At 46.0% G+C, this 22,691-nt stretch overlaps 1 protein-coding gene across 1 annotated transcript in view; it reads left to right on the top strand.

Moving 5' to 3' along the window:
- Positions 1-2,524: 2,524 nt before the first annotated feature.
- IL21R (interleukin 21 receptor) overlaps positions 2,525-22,691 on the top strand; it is a 32,650-nt gene continuing 12,483 nt past the window's right edge. The window contains exons 1-2 of the mRNA XM_067706315.1: positions 2,525-3,052; positions 20,304-20,367. Coding sequence (XP_067562416.1) covers positions 20,319-20,367 — 49 coding nt within the window. The 5' untranslated portion in view covers positions 2,525-3,052; positions 20,304-20,318. The remainder of the gene's footprint in view (positions 3,053-20,303; positions 20,368-22,691) is intronic.

Genomic DNA, 22,691 nt, shown 5'->3' with positions numbered 1-22,691 from the left:
CAGGTTCACCCCAAAGGACATGGCAGCTGTTAACTTTCCATCTCCAAAAGCATCTACTTTTTAAACACAAAGGGTTAAGTTGCCACTGCTGCATCTTACCCATTCCCTAAATCATGGCCGGAGCACTCTTTTGAAAATGTAGATTGGATTAAGCCACTCCTCTGATGAAACCTCGGATGACATCCATTTTCCCTCGGAGCCAAATCTACCTCCTTCACCCCATCCTGCAAGGTCCTAGGTGGTGTGCAGGATGTGGGACTTCCACGACTCCGTCTCCTAGCATTCCTTTGCTTGTTCACTCTATTCCCCACACTGTTCCCAAGTTCCTGGAGCGAGCCACACTCCCTCCCACCTCAGTGCCTTTGCACTTGCAGGACCTTCTGCCTAAAATGCTTCCCCTGTGGCTGGGGTATTTCTTACCATCCAGGGTGCCCCCTCTGTGTCACTACCTAGACCTCTCATCTGTTTTCTATGACAGTATAATTTGCATTTAGTTTGTCCATTACTTCTTTTTGTCTGTCTCTCCCCACCAGAATACAGGCTCCATGAAGGCCACCACTCTTGTGTATTTCTGGAGAATGTCCCCAGTACCTAGCCAAGGGCATGTTCAATGTCGGCGGGTAGAAGGCCGGAGGGAGAGAATGGGTGGGTTGGGCTGCGTGGGTGCATGGGTAGAAGAATGCAAGAGGGGGTGGGTGGGTGAATGGGTGGGTGGAAGGCAGGCAGCTGGGAGGGAGGGTGGGAAGAGGGACTGAATATCCCTGGGTTAACATACATCCAGAAGCAGTGTAGTGCAGTGATCAAGAATGTAAACTCAGGAGCCCAAATGACTGAGTTCAAATCTCATCTCCACCAGCATCAGCTGTGTGACCTTGAACAAGTCACTTAACCTCTCTGAGCCTTGGTTTCCTTATCTGTAAAATAGGGATGATGTCGATGATGGTAATAATAACTACCTTCTAATGTTATTCTGAGGTTTAAGTGAGGTGATACACCTTTAAAGTCCTTAAAACCCTGGCACAGAATCAGCTTTCAGCAAATATTAGCTCTTTTTTTTTTTTTTTTAACTACTCCTTCTCTTGATCTTTCATCCATGGTATCAGAAACTCACCCTGAAGATCAAGAGACAAAGAAAAGCTGGCTTCCTCTCAAGAAACGTGCTCCAGAGAATACAAGTTATTTTGGTTGTGAGGAAGAGAATCTCTTTAGGGCAAACATCTTTTGAACCGGCCACAGGGGAATTTGTACCAAGTTCCTCAGAAACAACTAGAAAAAGAAAAAAAAAAAGAATAAATAACAAGATGCTTTCTCTTTTTCTCTGGAGTGGTCATGTGGCTTAGCTGCAAATTATTTCCCAAAAATGAGTCAGCTGGGGAGAGATGGCATGTGTGTTTGAGCCAACCTGTGTCATTAAAACAGCACAAAACAGCCCCCATCCACCCTGGTAACATTTCAAGGATGAAGTGTTTGGGCCCATTTCCACAGCCTTAGGAATCTGATCGACCCAGGTTCAAATACCAGCTCTGACACTTCTTGGCTAGTGTGACATGTCACCCCTCTAAGCCTTGGTTTCTCCCACTGTAACATAAATAGTCATAATCTTATTTGCCTCACAGGGTTTGTAGAATAAATGAGATCACCTAGTGCCTAAAAAATGCAAGATACTAATAGTAGTAGTTGTGGTAGCACCAGCTCTTTGAGGCTGCTGGGTGTGAACTTGCTGAATTTTGTCCCCAGGTTTCATAAATGTTTGCAAGAGACATCTGACCTTCTCACGGGCCCTTGGCTTGTCAGCAAGACAAGAATTCTCTTGAGAATTTCTTTTCTCTATTTTCTTCCTGAGTTCCCATGTGTAAAACGGCTAGGTCTCCCCATTTGACAGACGGGCAAAGCGAGGCATTCAGAGGGGTGATGTGACATGCCCAAGGGATTGTCTTCTCAAAGGCACGGAGACAGCATCCTGCTCCCTGCAGCATTGCAGCAGGAAGCCGGATTCAAAGGAAAAAGGCTCAGGGAGTCTGGGAGGGGGTCCGGAACTCAGACCTCTGCTGGGCCAGGCAGGCAGCGAGAGGAGTGAAGCCGGCCAGCGTGCAAACTCCAGAAGAGGGGCCATTGCCTCTCCATGGGACCTTGGGCAGGTCTCTGGGTTCTCATGCTTCTCTCTGAGCTGAGACCCCTGGGGACCTCGCGGGTCTCGCTGTGCCACCTCCTCCCCCCTCGGAGCTTCAGTTTCCACAGCTGGGAGAAGCGGCGGCTCACCGCCCCCCTGCCCGCCTTAAAGGTCAAGACTGTGAGGCCTGTGGGGGTCTTGTCACCCGTCCGCAGGAGGCAAACGTCACGCCGGTGGCCCCAAATGTCTTCCTAGCGGGCGACCTTTGGTGAGCAGTGGGCCTTGCCCTGGGGCCGGGCCCCCTCCCACCTCTTTCTCGCTCCCTGGGGGAGGAGCCGGCTGCTCTGTGGGCGGGGCCTGGGGAGCGGCTCACCACATCCTCCCCTTCCTCCCCACCCTGAGCACGCGGTGGGGCTGGGTTGGCAGGCACCGCCTCTGGCGGACCCACTGGCGTCTCTCTGCTGAGCGACCGAAGGGCTCGGGGTCCGACTGTCTGCCTGCTTCTCCCTGCGCGTGACTGACAGCCACACGGCTGTCTGTCTGTCTGCCTGGGTGGCCAGCTACCTCTTTGCTTGGCTTCTCCTGTCTGACTGGCGGGCCAGCCCTTGGCTGCTGTCAGTCCATCCCCCATGCAGCTGACCGGTCCCTGCCCAGCAACCTCTGTCTTCTGTCCGTGTGTGACCTCCTTGGGACGTGACTGATGGTTGCCTTTGCTTCTGCGTGGCCCGCCTGCCCGGAGCCCAGCTGCCGTCCGTCTGGGTGACAAGTCTTGTGCTGTCTGGTCGGTGACTTGGGGCAGGTTTCAGCTTCCCACCCCAGTCCCCTGCCTGTTCTCCCAGACCCCCATCCCTCACGCCAAGCCCAGCTGCCGTCCCCTGGGAGCCCACCGGATTGCCCGAAGCACAGAGAGAATGGATTTCTGAGAAAGAAGTAGGACAGCAGGTAACTCACCTCTAGCTACCGCTCTGGAGGGGGCGTTGGCGGGGAGGTACCTTCTCTGCCCAGGAAGACGTGCAGGGGTCCTGTGGCCTCATCACACCTGGGGACAGTTCACCTGCCTGGCGTGCCTCTCTATGGGTCTTCAAGAGGCCCCAGGGACATAGAGGCAGAGGCATAGGCATGGCTGAGATGACCCCCTGAGGTTGTGGAAACCAGCCTCCAAAAGGCAGGGGCTGGGGAGGGAAAGCTGGTTCCAGACTGAACATGATGTGACAGTCACCATGGTTCTGGGCAGCTGAGCCGGGCAGGGGTGGGCATGAGTGTGACGGGGTCTGTTTGGGGAAGTGGGGAGGCATCGACTTTGTACCAGGTTCTGTGTTTTATCTCCTTTATTTTATCTAAATCCTTTAAGATGCGTTGGTGTGCCCATTTCACAGATAAATACAGGTTCTGAGAGGTAGAGTGATTTTCCCAAGGTGACTCAACCAGTACGTAGCAGGGTCGGCAGGTGACTTGGAGGCTGGTCCTGCCCTCCACATGCTATCTCCTCATCTTTCCCCTGAAAACACAGCGGATGTGCTGATTCTGAGAGGCAAATCCGTTCTGTGTGTGCGGAGGAGAGGGGAATGAGGAGACTCAGGGAGGCTGAGCCTTGAAGGATGGGTTGAATTTTGACTTGGGGAAAAAAGGGGGAAGGAAGAAACAGGCAGACACACTCCTGGCAGAGGAGCAGGTGAGTAAATGCCTGGAGGGGAACTTAGGATGCAGAGGACCCAGGGCAGGTGGGGCATTAAAAAGTCAGGGGCTGCTCCTGGGAGGACATCTGCTTTCCCCTGGGGGAAAGTGCGGGGGTTTTAGAAGCACATGGTAGAGTGGGGAAAACCTGGCGGGTTCAAAATCCAGCCATGCGGCTTCCTGGCTGGGTGAACTTGGGCAAGTTTCTCTGCTTCTTCTAGCCTCGTGGAGCCTCGGTTCTCTCATCTGTGAAATGGGGAGAATGGCAGCTCCGTCCTTGTAGGGCTGGTTGTGAGGATTCGAGGGAATGAAAATATCAAAGCTGCTGTCTGGGGTCCTGCCCAGGAAGGGAGTCTGCATCATGAGGAGGCTGGAGCCTGTGGAGGAGAAAGACCAGTCTCCAAGAGCCATGGAAGGTGCAGGGACACACTCGGGAACGTGCAGTCGGTCCCACCTCCCTGAGCCGCCTGGGTTCTGGTCCTCCCGGGGCCAGCGCTCAGCATGCAACAGGCGTGTGAAGCTCTCCCATCATCTTCACAACACCAGGTGAGGCTGGTGGCCTCATTCAGCCCATTTCACAGATGAGGAGACTGCCCCTCAGTGAGGAGAAGCTTGCCTCAGGTCAGCTGTGACCATAAGATGCAGAGCTGGGTTTGGAACCCCAGGGTGGCAACCTGCTGGACAGGATAACAAAAAAGCAAGAGTCATAGTCCTGGGGCACCTTCTGAGAGGGGCATTGGATCAAGGGGGCTGGGCAGACCCCAGAGCGGGAGCCCCGATGACCTGTTCCCCATGGTGGGTTCAGCAGAAGCCCTAGTCTGCCCCACACCTGGCAGGGAGTCTGGATACTCACATCCCCGCGGTGGAGGAAACTAAGAGCCCTTATGTTAGGACGTGGCCAAGACCCCGGGCCAGGAGAGGCAGGTGAACAAGACAAAGGATGTGCCCCAGATGCTGCAGGCTCCCGCCTGCCCATCAAGGAAGGGAAAGGGGTTGGAGGTGGGGACTGGAGCCCAAAGGGGCTTATAGGCAGAGGAAGGGGGCTTGCTGGAGGAGGGGCCCAGTTTAAGAGAAGATAGAACAAGTAAAGCAGGCCACCAGAAACTTTGGGAGGGACCAGCTTCTCCACAGCATCAGGACCACCCTGGGGCCTGATAAATAAATGAATGAAAGGAAGGAAGGAAGAAAGGGCATCCTTCCTCCCAGCGAGGGGAGCCAGTGCCTTGAGAACCCTGGCAGGCCAGAATGATGGCTCAACTTCTCCACACAGCTGGGAGGTCTCCACAGTCAGCTGGGGAGCCCTGGATCTGGCTCATCACCACACTACCGATTGTGATTTGGGGCTTTGAAAACAGTCAGACCTAGGTTCGAGTACCATCTCCATCACGTAGTACCTGTGTGACCTGGAGTGAGTCACTTAACCTCTCTGAACCTTTGGTTTCCTTATCTGTTATATGGAAATAAGAATGCCTATCTCGGTTTGCTGTGAGGTTTTATTCGATGTGTATTTATTGAGCACTGTCCTAGGTCCTGGGGACTCGGTGGTACACAGACAGAGCCAGTGCCATTTTGAGGGGAAAGAGCTTAGCAGCGGCTCACGAGAAACAGCAGCTACTGTGTTTTACTTTAAATGTCATTGGTGATAATCGTCTTGTTATTACCCAGGACACTTGGTGTAGCTTCTGGCATATACTCAGCCCTCAATAAGCGATCATTCTGTGATGATTCTACTCCCCCCTTTCTCAGATGGGGAAGCTGAGGCTCTGGGAGGGCTGGGGATTCCTAGGGTCACCCAGGGAGTCATGTACAAGCAGAGGAAAGAAAGCTGTGAAGACAAGCGAACACTTTCTCGCGGGGGGGGTCTTCCCCCCATCACAGCCCCTTCCTCCCCCGCTTCTCCCCTTCCGTGCCTTCTGCGGCACCCTAGCCCCCAGGGGCAGGGGAAGGGGGGCTAAGAGGAGCCCCCGCTTCATGGCTCACAGGTGGCACCACCCCCACTTCTCGCCCTGGCGCCCGGCCATAGGGACTTTTTACGACAGCTCAAATGAGAGCTCTGAGTAAACTTGGAACTTCTGAAACAACCTGACAATATTCCCCGGGGTGTGAGCAGAGGTCCCTCTGAGGGCCCCCGATGGCCAGGCCACCTGCAAAAGGGCCCTGGCCTGCGGGTCCTCACAGCCCCCAGGAAGGATCTGGCCACTCATATCGTCCTGAGTGAGGTGGGGCAAGTGCACCAGCCTGGCTCCCTGCTCGGGCCCTGGCCGCTCCTCGCTCTGTGACCCTGGGCAAGGCTCTGGGCCTCTCTGGGCCTCTATTTCCTCACGTGCCAAGAGGGCTTGATGATGTAGCCTGGGACGGGGGCCTGCAGGCTTTCTCCAGTCTGAACCAGTAACCCCCAGTCTACTTGGGCCAGGGCCAGGGCAGGCTGATGGGGGCATGCTGGGCCAGGATGGGATAAAGGGCAGGTCGCCAGCCCTGCCCCCCACCCCACCCCAGCCCCCCATCCCCCCCTCATGACCTCAAGCAGCCCTGGTTGAAGCATCCTCTTTTCTCTGCCTTACAGCTAGCCCCTCCTGGTCAGGGGGTCGGGGAAATGGGGCTGGGGTGAGGTGTGGCTACCGGAGCCCAGGGAGGCTGCACAGTCTGGCTGGGGTTGCCCAGCACAGTGAAGGGCAAATAGAGATGGCACAGGAAGGAAGAGTTTGCTGGGAGTGGGGCATGCGCCTCAGCTGGGGGAGGTTGCACAGGCTGGAGAAGTTCCTGCAGGGAAAGGCCAGTCAGGCTTGGAGAGGCTGCGTGGACAGGGATTCATGGCCCGGCTGGGAGAGAGAGACGGACTAAAAGGTTCCACAGGCTCAGAGGTGGGACAGGCTGGGCAGGCCTTTCCCCTCACGTTCAGCTCCTACTGACTAAGCTGTCATCCCAGGGTCTTGGCACACCTGTCCTCAGACACCCCAACCCCCCCTCTGTCACCGCCCCGCTCCCCAAACTATGTAGAAGGCAGCTTGCAATACTCGCACACCTACAGTGGGCCCTGCACCCGCCTTACGCTCCCTCAGCCAGACCAGGGCCACTGCCCCCATTCGACAAATGAGGAAACTGAGGCCCAGAGAAAAGAAGAGCCCAAGGTCCCATTATGAGTTAGAGGCAGAGCCTCCTTCTGGATCCAGGGCCACAAGGCTGGTTCTTCCCCAGCCTGAGAACTCCGCTTTAAGAACTCGCTGTGTGACCCTGGGCAACCCAACGTCCCTCTATGACAATTTCTTGCTGCTAATCTGATGACAACGGTCATGGTCACTCAGACCCTGGGAACTGAGGGTGTTGCCCCGGGTGGGGGGAAGTTCCTGAGGACAGTGACAAAGTGGATGGAGAAACCAAGACCTCTTGGGGGCTGCCTTGGGGCTTGCTCCTTGTAGGACTGGACACAGCAATTTGTAGCCTCTGTCACTCATTCACCATTCGTCAGCTCCTTGTTAAGTATCTGTTATGTTCCATGCCCTGTTCTCCGCGCTAGGGATGCCGCGTGAACAAAATAGGTAAATTTCCCAACCTCTGGGAGCCTGTGCTTCAGGATAGAGACAGGTCATAAACACAAAACCAGGAACATTTGCTAAACGAATCCTAATGTTACAGTTGCCAAGAAGGAGACAGACAAAGAGGGGTGTGTGGCACCCAGAACTGCAGGGGAGACGCATTTTAGACAGAGAGGGTTGCCTCTTTAAGGAGGCAACACTGTAGCTGAAACCTGAGGATAAGAAAGTAAAGAAGCAGAGGGGGAAAGTGTTCTAGGTAGAAGGAGTGGCATGTGCACAGGCCCTGAGGTGGGGGGAGAATGTTGGAGCTCTGGAGCTTTTATGCTTATCAAGTGCATACAGATCCTCAGTGCGCTGAATTCAAGAAAGAAGAGTCAAAAAGAATAAGATTTATCTTTGGAGTGTACAGTCTACTTGGGTTTCAACATTGAGGGTAAGCTTCAAAATCCATTATGATGGAAAGCATCTTCTTGTGTTTAGTCACTCATGTAACAAATGCTTTGAGCACCTACTGTCTTGTCAGGCACTGGTTAGCCACTGCCATTCAGCAGTAACCAAGCAACACGTGGTTCCCGCCTAGAAATTGCTCAGAATGTTGCCAAAAACACCATGAGCAGTGTGCTCTGGTGGAAGGACGGACCCCAGAGGAAGGAGTGACTCATGCCTTGGAGAGGCCAAAGAGTTACAAAGGAGATGACATTTGAACTGGCTTTTGAAGCCTGAGTAGGAAGCTGGTAGACAGCCAGGGGAAGCAGACAGTTCCGGTGGCTGAAACAGCACGTGCGAAGGTGTGAGAACCAGATGAATGGGGATGTTGTGAAGATGTCCAGATGGCGGGGATCTGGAGAACCTGGAGTCCGGGATGAAGACTAGGGGCAAAGGGAATGTTGGGGGGCAGATCCTGACATGTTTTGAATGCTGGGCTGAGGAATTTGGGGCTTTCTCTGAAGGGCAGTGGGGAGCCATGGAGAGACATAGCTGGAATGAGGACTGGGCTGGAGAGGCCACAGCTGGAGGCAGGGAGGTCAGGGAGGAGGGCAGGAGGAGGGCAGGTGAGCAGAAGTCCTTGGAGACCAGGGACAAACTAGGAGCCCTTTCTTCTGTGTTCCCTCTCGGGAAGTCCCTCAGTCTTGACACTTCCCCTTCTGGTGACCTGTTGGGTCTTGTTTCTGGCACCGCTGGGGAGTCCCTCTTCAACAACCTCATGTCTTCTTGGTCCCTATGGAAAACAGGCCATTTTAATTTTACCACACCCCTCACCGTTCACTCTCAAACCCCAGTCCCCACCTGGGTCACATTGGAAACGATGACCGGCTTAAGGATCTGAATGAGTCCCATTCCTGAATCATCAGTGAGCGAAAGAAGATACAGGGGAACCAAGAACTTGGGTTCTTTCCAGTTTGGGGAGGTAAATAATGCTGCTGTGAGCACTCCAGTACACGTCTGCTTATGTACATGTACGTTTTGCTCTTTGGTGCATGATCTAGAAATGGAATTGTTGGGTCTCCTGTTCAGCAGAAGTTTTCCAAAGTGGTTGTACCAATTTACACTCCTCAGAGAAACTTGAGTAGAGATTGAGAGTTTTGATTAGTTCATATCCTTTTTAGCCCTTGGAAATTTTTTTTTCATTTTAGTCATTCTGGGCTGATGTGTAGTGCTATCATATTGGGATATAAATTTGCATTTCTTTGATAAGTAATGATTTTAAGCCTTTTTAACATGCTTGTTGGCTGTTTGGATGTCCTCTTTTAGGAAGTGTCTGCTTAAGCTTTTTGTCCATTTAAAAACAAATTGAGTTCTGGGTTATTTATTTATAATTGTTTTGTAGGAGTTCTCTCTATATATGTTGTATATAATTATATACATAGTTTAACATATTATATATTTATATACAATTATATGAAATATATAATTATATGAAGGAAACTATAACAGATATAGATATAATCTCCCATTTCAGTTTCTTTTCCATTCTTGTTTTTCAATTTGTCTTTTTGTTTGTGTCTTTTTTTTTTTTTTGCGGTACGCGGGCCTCTCACTGTTGTGGCCTCTCCCGCTGCGGAGCACAGGCTCCGGACGCGCAGGCTCAGCGGCCGTGGCTCACAGGCCCAGCCGCTCTGCGGCATGTGGGATCCTCGCGGACCAGGGCACGAACCCGTGTCCCCTGCATCGGCAGGTGGACTCTCAACCACTGAGCCACCAGGGAAGCCCTGTTTGTGCCTTTTATAAGTGAAAAAATTTCTAAATTCAAAAGGTACTTCCACTGGAGAAGAAAATGGAATTACAGTGTGACCTATTACTGTCTCCTTTTTTGAGAACAATAAAACATACCCCAATTTAATGAAGGTAGTTTACTCCATCAATCAAGCTATCTTCATCAACATTTGGCAATTTATCTGACACCTCAGTATATTAATCTATTATTGCCTGATGCATATTTTTGTAGATTTTAGACTTATGCACAAGGTAATTGTACAAGTATTTATTTCCCTTTTGATAAGCTATCTGGGAAGATACCAGGACACAAGAGGTATGATTTGTTTCCCACATATTCTACTTCTCCATACTTAAAAAAATTTTTTTTAAATAAGGAAAATAGTACATAAATTTTGCAGTGTGGCTTATGACTTCTTAAAATGAAACAAAGTTGGTTCTTCTTAAAATAGAGGTCAAAATTAGTATTAGTATTCAGTATCAACATATGAATGTTGATACTGAATCACGTATCAGTTGATTTCTACAAAGTTACTTAATTTACATTCTACTTTGTGAAGGTAAATTTGTCAGAATCATACATTGCTATGTAAAATTAATATCCTCTCTATAATTGATAGTTTATTTTATGATTTAAAATTCTCCCTAGTTTCAGTGATGGTGATATAAAGTTCAAAGTGAGTATTTTAATAAGCTGTGTCATTGCTTTTAGAGAAAATGCATTGTATTCAAGTTGCAATATAATTTAGTTTCTGCAGCATTACTCAGTCTTTATAAAATTGCTGAAAACATGTTTTTGTGTACTTTTGACATACTCTTTGAATGAAAAGACATAGGCAAAGCTAGAATAAATGCAATACTCAGTGTTGGTGTAACATTATGATTTATGGAGTAATAGTCTGTTCATGAAATTTAACTACACTGAACAAGACTCTCATTGCAAGTACATACATTAAAAAAAATTTTTTTTCTGCTTTTTTGTTGTTGTTGTTTTTGCTCAGTAATGCACCACATTTTTTTTCTTTTTACCTTTTGACCCCCTTCACCTACTCCTCCCACCTCCCACTCCTTTCTTCTGGCAACCATCAACCTGTTCTCTGTATCTATGAACTTATTTATTATTATTATTTTTGGATTCTACATATAAGAGAGATCATACAGTGTTTATCTTTCTCTGTCTGGCTTATTTCCCTTAGCATAATACCCTCGAAGTTCATCCATGTTGTTGTAAATGGCAAGATTTCATTATTTTTCATGGCTGAATAATATTCCATTGTGTGTATATTCCACATCATCTTCATCCATTCATCTATTGAAGGACACTTAGGTTGTTTCCATATCTTGATTATTGTAAATAATACTGTAATGAACATAGAGGTGCAGATATATTTTTGAGATACTGATTTCATTTCCTTTGGGTATATACCCAGAAATGGAATTTCTGGATCATGTGGTAGTTCTATTTTTAATCTTTTGGGGGACCTCCATACTGTTTTCCATAGTGGCTGCACCAAATACATTTCCACCAACAGTGCACAAGTGGTCCCTTTTCTTCATATCCTTACCAATACTAGTTATTTCTTGTCTTTTTGATAATAGCCATTCTAACAAGTGTCAGGTGAAATCTCATTGTGATTTTGATTTGCATTTCCCTGATGATTAATGATGTTGAGCGTTTTTTTCATGTACCTATTGTCCATCTGCATGTTCTCCTTGGAAAAATGTCTATTCAGATCTTCTGCTCATTTTAAAATCAGATTGTATGAGCTCTTTATATATTTGGCATATGAGTCCCTTATCTGATATATAATTTTCAAATATTTTCTCCCACTCAGTAGGTTGCCTTTTCATGTTGTTGATGGTTTTCTTTGCAATGCAGAAGCTTTTTACTATGATGTAGTCCCACTTCCCTATCTTTGCTTTTGTTGCTTTTGCAGTCTACTTAGAGCCTACTTATTTCTTCATAATTCAGTCTTGGCAGGTTTTTAGGAATTTATCCATTTCTTCTACATTATCAAATTTGTTGCTGTATGATTATTCATAGTTGTATCTTATAATCAATTTTACTTCTGTGGCATCAGTTGTAATGTCTCATCTTTCTTTTCTGATTTTAGTTATTTGAATCTTCTCTTTCTTAGTCTAGCTAAAGGTTTGTCAACTTTGTTGATCTTTAGAAATATATTTTTTATATTAGTCTCAAATTCAGTGCCCTTGTTTAACAGTTATTATCTAACAGTTTATCTGTTAAGTATCTGGACTTTTAAAGATAATATCATTCCAATCCTTATAGTTTTCTAATATTTATAAATTTATTTATTTTTCTTGCCTTATTGCATTGACTAGGACCTCCAGTACATGACATTCTTACCTTTGTCCTGCCCTAGGGGATAAAGTGTTCAATATTTGACCATTAGGGATGTTAGTTGTATATATAGTGTGTGTGCACGTGTGCGCATGCGTGTGTGCTCCCTATCAGATTAAGAGCGCTCCTTCTATTCCTGGTTTCCTGAGAGTGTTTTAAAAATCATGAATGAGTGTTGCAAATTATTAAATGTCATATTAAAATTATTAAATTATCATATAAAATTTCTTCTTTATTCTGTTTATGTGGTGAAATAGATCACTGACTTTCAAATGTCAAACTACCCTTGTATTCTTGGAATAAACCTCATGTGATAAGGCTATATAATTTACTTCTGTATATATCATCAGATTTGATTTGTTAATATTTTGTTTACAATTTTTTAAGTATATTTATGAGATTAAACTATAATTTCACTTTATTTTAATGCAAAGTGTTGGTTTCAAGGTTACCTCTTTAATTTCAGTGATTAGTTCATACATTTAATAAAAATACTGAGGTGTTTGGGATTAAGTGTAACTTCTTACTATTTGTTTTCCTTTTGTCCTATCTATTCTTTGTTCCTTTTCCTTCTTTGTTCCATTTCTTAGATGAATAAAGTTTTAAAAATTATTAATCTCTGTTTCCTGTCTATTAGTTTGTTATATTTTCTTTTGTAACTCTTTTAGTGTTTTTCTTAGCGATTACAGCATGCGTAATTGATTTTTTCTTTTGGAGTCTACCTTTATATTAGTATTTTTATCACTTCCCAGACAATACAGTGACCTTTAACTTTATTCACCCCTTCTTATCTTTGGGGTATCATGGTAATGTATTTTAATTCTGCATATTGTTTAAACTTCATAAGATATGATCATTATTATTTTCAGCAATCAATATTATTTATATTCATAATATTCTATTGCTCTTCATTCCTTCCTGCAGTAAATTGCTTCCCATCTGAGATTATTTTCCTTTTGCCCCCAAAATTCACTTTAATATGTCTTTTGATGCAGGTCTACAGGTGACAAATCCTCTCAGCTTTTTTTTTTTGGTATAAAAAATAAAGGTTTATTTTGCCTTCATTTAAAAAAAATTGTAATTAAGATCCAATTCACATACCATAAAATTCACTCTTTTGAGGTATACAATTAAGTAGTTTTTAGTATACTTATAAATTTGTGCAATCATCACTACTATCTAACTACAGAACACTTTTATTGCTCCAAAAATATCCTATACCCATTAGCAGTCACTCCCTATTCCCCCTCCCTCCAAAGCTCTAGCCCTTGACAACCACTAATCTACTAACTGTCTATGGATTTGCCTGTTCTGGACACTTCATATACACAGAATCACACAATATGTGCCTTTCTGTGTCTGGCTTCTTTACTTTGGATAAATTTTCAAGGTTCATCCATGTTGCAGCATGTATCAGTAATTGATTCATTTTTATGGTGGAATAATTTTCCATTGTATGCATAGTCTACATTTTGTTTGTCTATTCATCAGCTAATGAACCTTTGAGTTGCTTCCAATTTAGAGTTATTATAGGTAATGCTGCTATGAACATTTGTGTAGAAGGGTCTTTTTGTAAACATATGTTTTCAATTCTTTTCGCTATATACCTAGGAGTCAAATTGCTTGGTCATACTATATTAACTTTCTGAGAAACTGTAAAACTGTTTTGCATAGTGGCTGCACCATTTTACATTCCCGTCAGCAATGTATAAGGGTTCCACCCTTATACCCTCACCCACATTTTTTATTTTCCATTTTTAAAAATAGTGGGTGTGAGGTGGTGTCACTCCATGGTCCTTATTTGCATTTCCCTAATGACTAATGATGATAAGCATCTTTTCATGTGTTTATTGGTCACTAGTATATCTCATTGGAAAAATGTCTATTCAGATCTTTTGCACAGTTTAAAATTGGGTTGTCTTTTAGATCTTGAGGGTTCTTTATGTATTCTGAACACTAACAAATATATGGTTTGCAAATATTTTTCCCATTCTTTATATTGTCTTTTCACTTTCTTGATAGTGTCTTTTGAAGCACAAAAGTTTTAAAATTTGAAATAGTTCAATATATCTGTTTTCCTTTGGTTGCTTGTGCTTTTGGTTTCATGTCTAAGAAACTACTGTCTAATACAAGGTTCTGAAGTTTTACACCTGTATTTTATTTTAAGAGTTTAATACTTCTTCCTCTTCGTACTGGGTCTTTGATCCGTTTTGAGTTGATTTTTGTATATGGTGTGAAATAGGAGTCCAGTTTCATTCTATTTCATGTGGATACCCAGTTGTATGAGCACCATTTATTTTATTTTATTTATTTATTTTAATTTTTAAATTATTTTATTTTATTTTTGGCTGTGTTGGGTCTTCGTTGCTGTGCGCAGACTTTCTCTAGTTTCGGCGAGTGGGGGCTACTCTTCGTTGTGGTGTGCGGGCTTTTCATTGCGGTGGCTTCTCTTGAGCACAGACTCTAGGCGTGCGGGCTTCAGTAGTTGCAGCATGCAGGCTCAGTAGTTGCGGCGTATGGACTCAGTAGTTGTGGCGCACAGGCTTCAGCAGTTGTGGAGCGTGGGTTCTAGAGTGCAGGCTCAGTAATTGTGGCGCACAGTTGCTCCGTGGCATGTGAGATCGTCCCGGACCGGGGCACGAACCCTTGTCCCCTGCATCAGCAGGCGGACTCCCAACTGCTGCACCACCAGGGAAGCCCCCCCACCATTTATTTTAAAGACTATTCTTTTCCCCCAGTGAATTGTCTTGGCACCCTTGTCAAACATCGATTGAATGTAAATGTATGACCTTTTTTCTGGACTCTCAGTTTTATTCCATTGATCTATATGTGTATAAATAAGCCAATACCACCCTGTGTAGATTAATGTAGCTTTATAGTAAGCTTTGAAATTGAGAAGTCTGAGTCCTCTGACTTTGTTCATCTTTTTCAAGATCATTTTGTTTATTCTGGCCACTTATATCTCCATATGAATTTTAGGATCAGCTTGTCAATTTCTGCAAAAGAGCCAGCTGGGATTTTGATAGGGATTACTTTGACTCTGTAGATCATTTGGGGGGAGTTATCTTAGCAATATTAAGTCTTCCAATCCATAAACATGGGATATCCTTCCATTTATTTAGATCTTCCATTATTCTTTCAACAATGTTTTGTACAATAGTTTTTAGTGTACCAGTCTAGCACTCCTTTAGTTAAATTTCTATTTTATTCTTTTTGATGTTATTGTAAATGAAATCACTTTTAAAATTTCATTTTCAGATTGTTCATTCCTAGTTTATTAAAATACAGTTGATTTTGTATATTGATCTTGTATCCTGTAATCCTGCTAAATTCACTAATTAGTCCTAATAGTTTTTGTTTGGTTGTTTGCTTTGTTCCATTTTATTTTCTTGGTGTGGATTCTTTAGGATGCTGTATATACAAGATCATATCATCTGCAAACAGAAATACTTCACTTCTTTCTTTCCATTCTAGATGCCTTTTATTTCTTTTTCTTGCCTAATTGCCTTGGCTAGAACCAAGGCGTTCAGTACAATGAGAGTGGACATCCTTGTTTAATAAAAGTCATGAGAGTGGACATCCTTGTCTTGTTTCTGATCTTAGAGGGAAAGCTTTCAATTTTTCATCATTAAGTATGATATCAACTGTGGGATTTTAGTAGATTCCTTTATCGTATTGAGCTTCCCTACTTCTTCTAATGATATTTTTGCTGGATATAACATTCTAAGTTGGATTTTAAGTATATCTTTGTCTTTAATTTTTAAAACAGTTTTTCTATGATGTGCCTAGATGTGGTTTTCTTTGTATTTGTTTTGGGGTGGCAGGGGAGGGGTGGTTGTAGAACTAGAATCTGTAGCTTAAGGTTTCTTGTTAGTTTTGAAAAATTCTTAACCAGTATCTCTATTATTGCTTCTGAGTTATCCTCTCTCCTCTTTTTCTTGACTCCAAATACATTTATGTTAGACCTTTTCACAAGGTCTCATGTGTCTCTTTTGCTCTTTTCTGTATTTTTAAACATTTTTTCTCTGCGTGCTTCAATCTTCATTTTCTACCAATCTTTCAGTTCACCAATCCTATCTTCTGATTTTCTAATCTGTTCCTTTATCCATCTATTAAGTTCTTATAAATTTCAATTATTGCATTTTTCAGCTCTAGAGTTTCTACTTTTAAATAGATGCCATATTTCTGGTGGAATCCTTGAACATACTGATCATAGTTATTTTAAATCCTGTCTCATAGGGCCATTTTCTGAATCACTTATGGGTCTGTTTCTGGTTTTGCTTTGGTTTTATCTTCTTGGCTTTTGGTCATTTGGTACTGTTTTCTAGTTTGTCTTATCAAGTTAATTCAATGCTGGACATTGTGTATGGGAAGTATGGAGGCTTTAGATTAAGCTAAGTTTTTCCAGATAGGTTTTAATTTTTTTTCTAGCAGACATATGGCATATAGGCAGATCATCTTGATGCAGTGAAGACTGAACTATTTCTGATTTTTCTTATTCCCAAGGCCTAGCCTTTCCTGAATAACTGGGTATTTATCAGGGCCCATTTTTCTTAGACTCTGATTCTTTCCTTAGCATTGTGAAACTGACAAAATCTCTTCTTAGCGTTTTAGCCTGTTACCAGATGCTTTCTGCTAGGTTTCCTGGAATGTAACTCATCTGCAGTGACTTGGCAAATTATTTGAGGGGACATTGCATGCAGAATTTCAACACATTTTCCTTCTCTCTGGCACCCTGGCCTCTCAAGTACTGTCTAACTTGGTTGCTTTCTCATGCTTTCTAGTGGTTTTTTTTTCTCCTCTTGTAGTTGTTCTTAGTAAGAGGGTTACTCAGATACCAGCTCCATCATGGCCGGAAGTGAAAGTCCCCCTTCACATTTTATTTTACAAATCCAAGATTCACTTACGTTTAAAATGTTATGAAATAGTTTGGACATACAAAAAGGTATAAAGAAAAACATAATCAACACCCATGGTAGCTTCACTCAGTTTTACCAAACTGTTGAGACCCCTGGAGACCCTCACTTCATCACATCCCCTCCTTATCTACGCTATTCAGGATTTGATGTTTTTCATTCCCTTGGATTTCTCTTTATATTCAGAACACATGTATATTCACCCAAACAGTATATAGAGCTGCTTTACATGGTGTTAAGTGTGACACAGATGGTGTTATTATGCCTGTGTTCTTTTCTAATCTTTCTTTTGCTTCAGAAAGAGTTATTTGCTTCGTGGGTTTTTTGGTTATTGTTGTTGCTTTTCTGTAAGAGGCATTTGCTTTGTTGTGTGAAGCTATGATTCATTTTCACATTGAGTGATTACACCATAGTTTATCTTTCCATTCTCTTGCGTATGTATATTTAGGTTGTTTCCAGTTTTTCAATATTAAAATCAATGCCACTATAAACATTTCTGCCTATGCTTCTTGTACACACGTGCCAGTGTTTCCTTGGTAGTATACCTCACAGTGGAATTGCTGGGTCTTAGGGTAAACACTTGTTCAAGTTTATTAGACCATGCCAAACTATTTTCCAGACTAGTTGTATTAATTTACATCTCCACTAGCTGTAAATGAGAGTTCCCATTACGTTGTGTCCTCAGCAACATGTGATGTTGTCAGACCTTTAGTTTTTACTAATCTGATAAAATTTAAATGGCATGTTATTGCGGTTTTCATTTGCATTTCTCTGTTGACTGTGAAGTTAAGCACTTTGCGTTCTCCATAGTACCTGCTTCCGTTTGACTTCCTCCCCCCAATCTTCTCCACATCCCCAGACTCTCCTGAAATTTGGCCAACTTTTAGTCTGAAGGACCACAACCTCAGAAATCATTTCTAGGCACTGGAGCCTGGTGGATAAGCACCAATTTAGGGCTCCATCCCATCCAGGACTGCGCTGGAATGCTTCACATGCAATAATGCATTTAGTGCCTACAACAAAGATAAGAAAACAGAGAATCAGAGAGGTCAGGAACTTGCCCAAGGTCACACAGCTGGCACCTGGCAGACTCCAAGCCAGGTGTTCTTCACTGCTCTGTAGGAGGCTGCAAGGCACCCTCTGTCCTTCACTCAGGAAGCACACCTGCTGGTCTGGGTGCATGTGGGGAGTAAGTTGCTGTTGCCCTCAGGAGTCAGCTGAGTGGGAAGCCCCATAAGGGGTGGATTCAGGGCAGGGAGGGTAGTGGGACCGGGAGGTGTTCCTACTTGGTGCTGTGGAAACAAGAGAAGACGTCATCATTCAAGGCTGATGTTTCCCAGAATTGAGTGGCTTGTTTAAGATGGTGTTAAATATCCCTGGACCCCCTAGTGAGAGAGTGAGACCTTTTTCAAATTTCTTTCTATCCTCTGATGAGTGAGGGGGTGAGAATCTCAGCTTGATGCTAGTATGTCTTCAACACCTCTCTAATACTCTTTAATCTCCCTTTTTAAACAAAGGCAAACTAGATCTCCAACTCATCAGAGTCTTTTTTTTAAAAATAAATTTATTTATTTATTTTTGGCTGCATTGGGTGTTCGTTACTGTGTGCGGGCTTTCTCTAGTTGTGGCGAGGGGGGCTACTCTTCGTTGCGGTGCACGGGCTTCTCATTGCAGTGGCTTCTCTTGTTGCGGAGCACAGGCTCTAGGCGCATGGGCTTCAGTAGTTGTGGCATGCGGGCTCAGTAGTTGTGGCACACGGGCTTAGTTGCTCCGCAGCACGTGGGATTTTCCCGAACCAGGGCTCGAACCAGTGTCCTCTGCATTGGCAGGCGGATTCTTAACCACTGAGCCACCAGGGAAGCCCCATCAGAGTCTTAAGCAGGGAATAGTATCTCACTAAAATTCAATTATTGTCTTTTGTTTTCCTTGTATTTAGTTTTTACATTTCACTGCATTTTGTTTTATGGTAAGTTGATTGCTTTGTTTAAGAAACACTTATATAACATCTGCTATATGCCAGGCACTGTTTCAAATGCTTTACAATCATTGACTGGGGAATGATACACAGCTATGGGGAAAAAATACACAACTATGTGCATTATTGCTTAGGTTGAAGTTGGAGTTAAATTTTTAATAGGGTCTGTTTATAGAAAATATATTAAATAAATAATAGTACACATGATCTACAAATATGGCCAACTTTTGGAAAATGAGACATTTGGGGACCTCTTGGGTAGATCACTCAGGGAGTCGGTCCATTCTGATGCTTTAAAAGCCTGTATCCATCACTGTTTCTTGAGTGTTTGTGTGCCAGGGGCTATGCCAGGGGCCCAGTGATTCTATAAATGGAGGCTTTGAATCCTCACAAGAATCCTGGAAGCAGGCTTTACCATCTTTACTTCTAAGGCTCAGGGAGGGGAAGTGGCCAGCCGAGAGCCACACAGCTGAACCTCTCCATGCCCTGCACCCCTGCCTGCCTGGTGACCTGTTTGGGAGCTCAGAGGAAGCTCCCAGTGGGGCCAGAGTAGGCTCTGGGGGAAGCCGGGTTCAGGGATGGTGTCCGGAAGAAGCCATGTGTGTGACCTGGTCCCTGCACGGGTCAGCCCTCTGGGCTCCTGTTCCACCTACACACCTGTCCATGGGATCTATCTAGGTAGGGTTCTTGGGACCCACTGGCTTCTGGCTGGTACCTCCCCAAGTAGACACAGAGCTGGGGGTGCAATGGACAAAGTACCAGCAAAAGCCTGCATTGCCAGCCTGGTGGGTTGTTCTTCTGCCCAAGGTACCAAAGTCCGCTCTTCCTGGACAGGCTGGCTCTGGTCTCCAAAGAGGTCTCTTCTCCATCTCATGCAGATCAGGGTGTCCAGGGCACCTTCGTGTGGTCAAGCTGGGTTCCCCCGTGCTTGCTGGTGGGCTAACCCGGGGGAGCTCTGTATTTGGGTAGGAACCCTCGCTAATGGGCTAAACTTATCTTAGGTATGCAGGAACTGTCTCCTTTGTGGGCTAATCTTGGATTTGCTACTCATTAAGAAGCCAATTAATTGGGCTAACATCAACATGGGGGTTTTGTAAGAAAGAGGACGCAAGATCTCTGCCCGTCAAATACTGCTTTCCAAGCCCCTTTCCCCTCCCTGCCTCCCTCTTTCTTATCTAGATGGATTAACGTGCGCACGTCGTGCTACATCAACAGGCTTAGCAGGGGTGGACCAGCAGCGAGCTCTTCCCCCTTTTCATCCCCGCCATTTGTGATGGTGCTGGGGGCCCAGGCAGAAGCGGGGAGAAGCGGGGAGGGATCCAGGGGGCAAAGAAGCCACTTCTAAGGGACAGGAATCCTTGGGGGCAGCCTCGGGCTCCTCAAACTCTTGTTTCTCAGAAGCAAATCCAAGAAACTGAGGCAAGTCTTCCAAAGGAGGGATGGGGACCAGAGGGAGGATGTTCAGGGCCCCTTGGTCCCCAGGCCCCAGGCCCACCCTCTCCCTGTGTGTCTCTTCCAGGCTCCGGCGGGCAGCATGCTCTGCGGCTGGGCTGCCCCTCTGCTCCTGCTGATGCTCCAGGGGGGTAAGTAGTTGCCCCGTGGTATGCGGGTGGAGAGTGGCCGGGCTGGCCTTGTGGGCTCCAGGGCAGGGTAGAGGCCACAGGGTCAGAGTCTGTGGCATCTGTCCACTTGCGGCCGACGCAAGTCCAGTAACCATCTCTGCATTAGCTAGAGCCCATCCCACCAGAGAGCGCCACTGTCCAGAAGTGAGTCCTGGTCTCCACGTCTCGCTGGCCAGGGAAGCGGGGCGGGAGGATGAGGGACTTCATCCTTCTTCTCTCTGCCTTGGCTGGCTCCCAGTTCTCAGCGTGAGGAAGTCCTGCCTGTGATCTAACCACAGTTTCTCCTCATCTCCTAGGAGATGTTTCTCAGCAATCACTGGATCCACTGCCAGCACACATATTCCCTGGGTGGGGAGAGTGGCTGTGGAGACAAAAGCAGCCAAAGCCTTAGAAGGAAGCCCCGGAGGAGCAGGAGATGTTGCAGTCAGAGGGAGAGATGTTCGAGACCCGAGCAGGGAAAGGCCAGGTGTTAGACTTGGGGGCGCAGTCAGGGCTGAGAGATCCAGGAAGCCTTCCCAGAGGAGGTGGGACACAGCACACAGGCTCGAATGGGAGCTGGCCTGGGGACAGGGGTGCCCTCAGCCGCCGCTGTGCTGACTCATAAGCATTTCACTCCGGTTTTTACCGAAAGACCCAAAGCCTCAAATAGCTCCATCAGGAAACAGATGTCAGTCTCCTTTATTTTCCCTTTCTGAGCTGTCAGAATCCTGTCCTAGCCTCTAAAGGGCCTTTGGGTCACCCGCTGCCTCTCCCCACCCCGTGAGCACAAATAACAAGCCCCTGCTGTGTCCCGGGGGCCGAGCATCCTCATTCCCTTCTGCCGACAGCCTGTGAGGCTCAGAGAGGGTGAGAGGCAGGTCCACGACCACACAGCCGGGCAGTGGCAGAGCTGGGACGGGTTCCCAAATCTGCCTGATTCCCGTGGTCTTAACTGCTTTTATTGGGTGAGTGCCACACGCAGGCCGCCTGGGCTGCACTGGCGTGATATCATCTAAATACCTCCCCACCCCGTCCGAGGGGCCAGTGTCTCCAGCTTACAAATAGCGACTCAGAGCACTTGTGAGTCACGTGTGCAGTTTTCACGGCTCCCACTGCCTCCCACACGCTGTGATAGCCCTGGGCGGGGTGGGGGGTGGCCCGGGGGCTCTCTGCGCAGGGCTCAGGGTAGTGACCGGTGACAGGGTTTTTACTCCCTCTGGTCCCTGATGCCACCTCCACACTAGTTCAGGGACTACTGTCCCCTCTCCAATGTTTCATTACAAGTTCGGGACAAACCCTGTCCCTTGGTGGCCTTGAGTCTACCTAGGAAAGGCAGCTCCTCTCCAAGTTCTGGAGCCCTGAAAGAGAACGACTAGGATACGATGAACTCAGAGAGGACACAGCCACCTGGGTTTTGGTCCTACCAAAATCAGTCCTCTTTTCTCCGCAAAGTATCTGAACGGGCCGCTCTGTGTCCACCGACAGGCCCCGTGCTCCTCCCCGAGGGAAACTTCCTCCTCCAACAGGGTTCCTTTCCACATCTCAGATCCCTTGGTAGTGGCTGTCTGGAGCCACTCAACTGTGTTGAGAAGGATTCTGAGGCCACATCCAAGGGAGTGAGGGCCATGATCGATTAGCGGTGTCCGCCATGTGTGTGGAGGTGAAGAACTAGCACAGATTAGATTTTGCCTTTCCTGGGTCTCCTGAGCCCAGACCAAGAGCGAGACAAGAGGTGTGGCCCAGTCTCAGAGCTTCAGTTTTCTCATTTGTTAAATGTGATGGGAGGAGACATAAAGGATGTTTCCAGTGACAGTGTTCTTGACTACAAATCCAGCTTCTGACCTAGATGGAGACCCAGGAGGAATGTACTGCTAACCCCTGGGTCTTCATTAGTCAAGGAAAAATAGGAAAAAGCCACTAAGAATGAATCCATTTAAAAGGGGAACAAATTTCTGGTAAATAGTGGGGGGGGGGTGGAGGCAGGGGGAATAGCAGCGTTGGCACTTGATCTTACAAAACAAAACTAAACTAAAACTTATTAACTGGATTTTGTCAAACATTTTTAGAACAAAGTAAAGCAATTAACGATGGAGTTGGGAGAGTATTAAATCTTGCAATAAAATTGCCTGAGGGGGACCATACCTGTGTCACTTGGTTGGTGGTGGTGGTGATGGTTTGGGCAGTAGGATAATACAGACATCTTGGCAAAAGTATCCAAGGGCTTCTCAGTTTTCTGAAGGTTTCTTGCTCCCTCGAAGCACTGCCAGGTCACCGAGGTCCATGTCCTGTCTTGGACCAGCTGCGGG

Source organism: Pseudorca crassidens, chromosome 15 (assembly GCF_039906515.1).
Source record: "Pseudorca crassidens isolate mPseCra1 chromosome 15, mPseCra1.hap1, whole genome shotgun sequence".
Classification (NCBI taxonomy): Eukaryota; Metazoa; Chordata; class Mammalia; order Artiodactyla; family Delphinidae; genus Pseudorca; species Pseudorca crassidens.
Note: the sequence above shows the minus strand (reverse complement) of the source record. Positions and strands in the feature narration are given on the sequence as shown.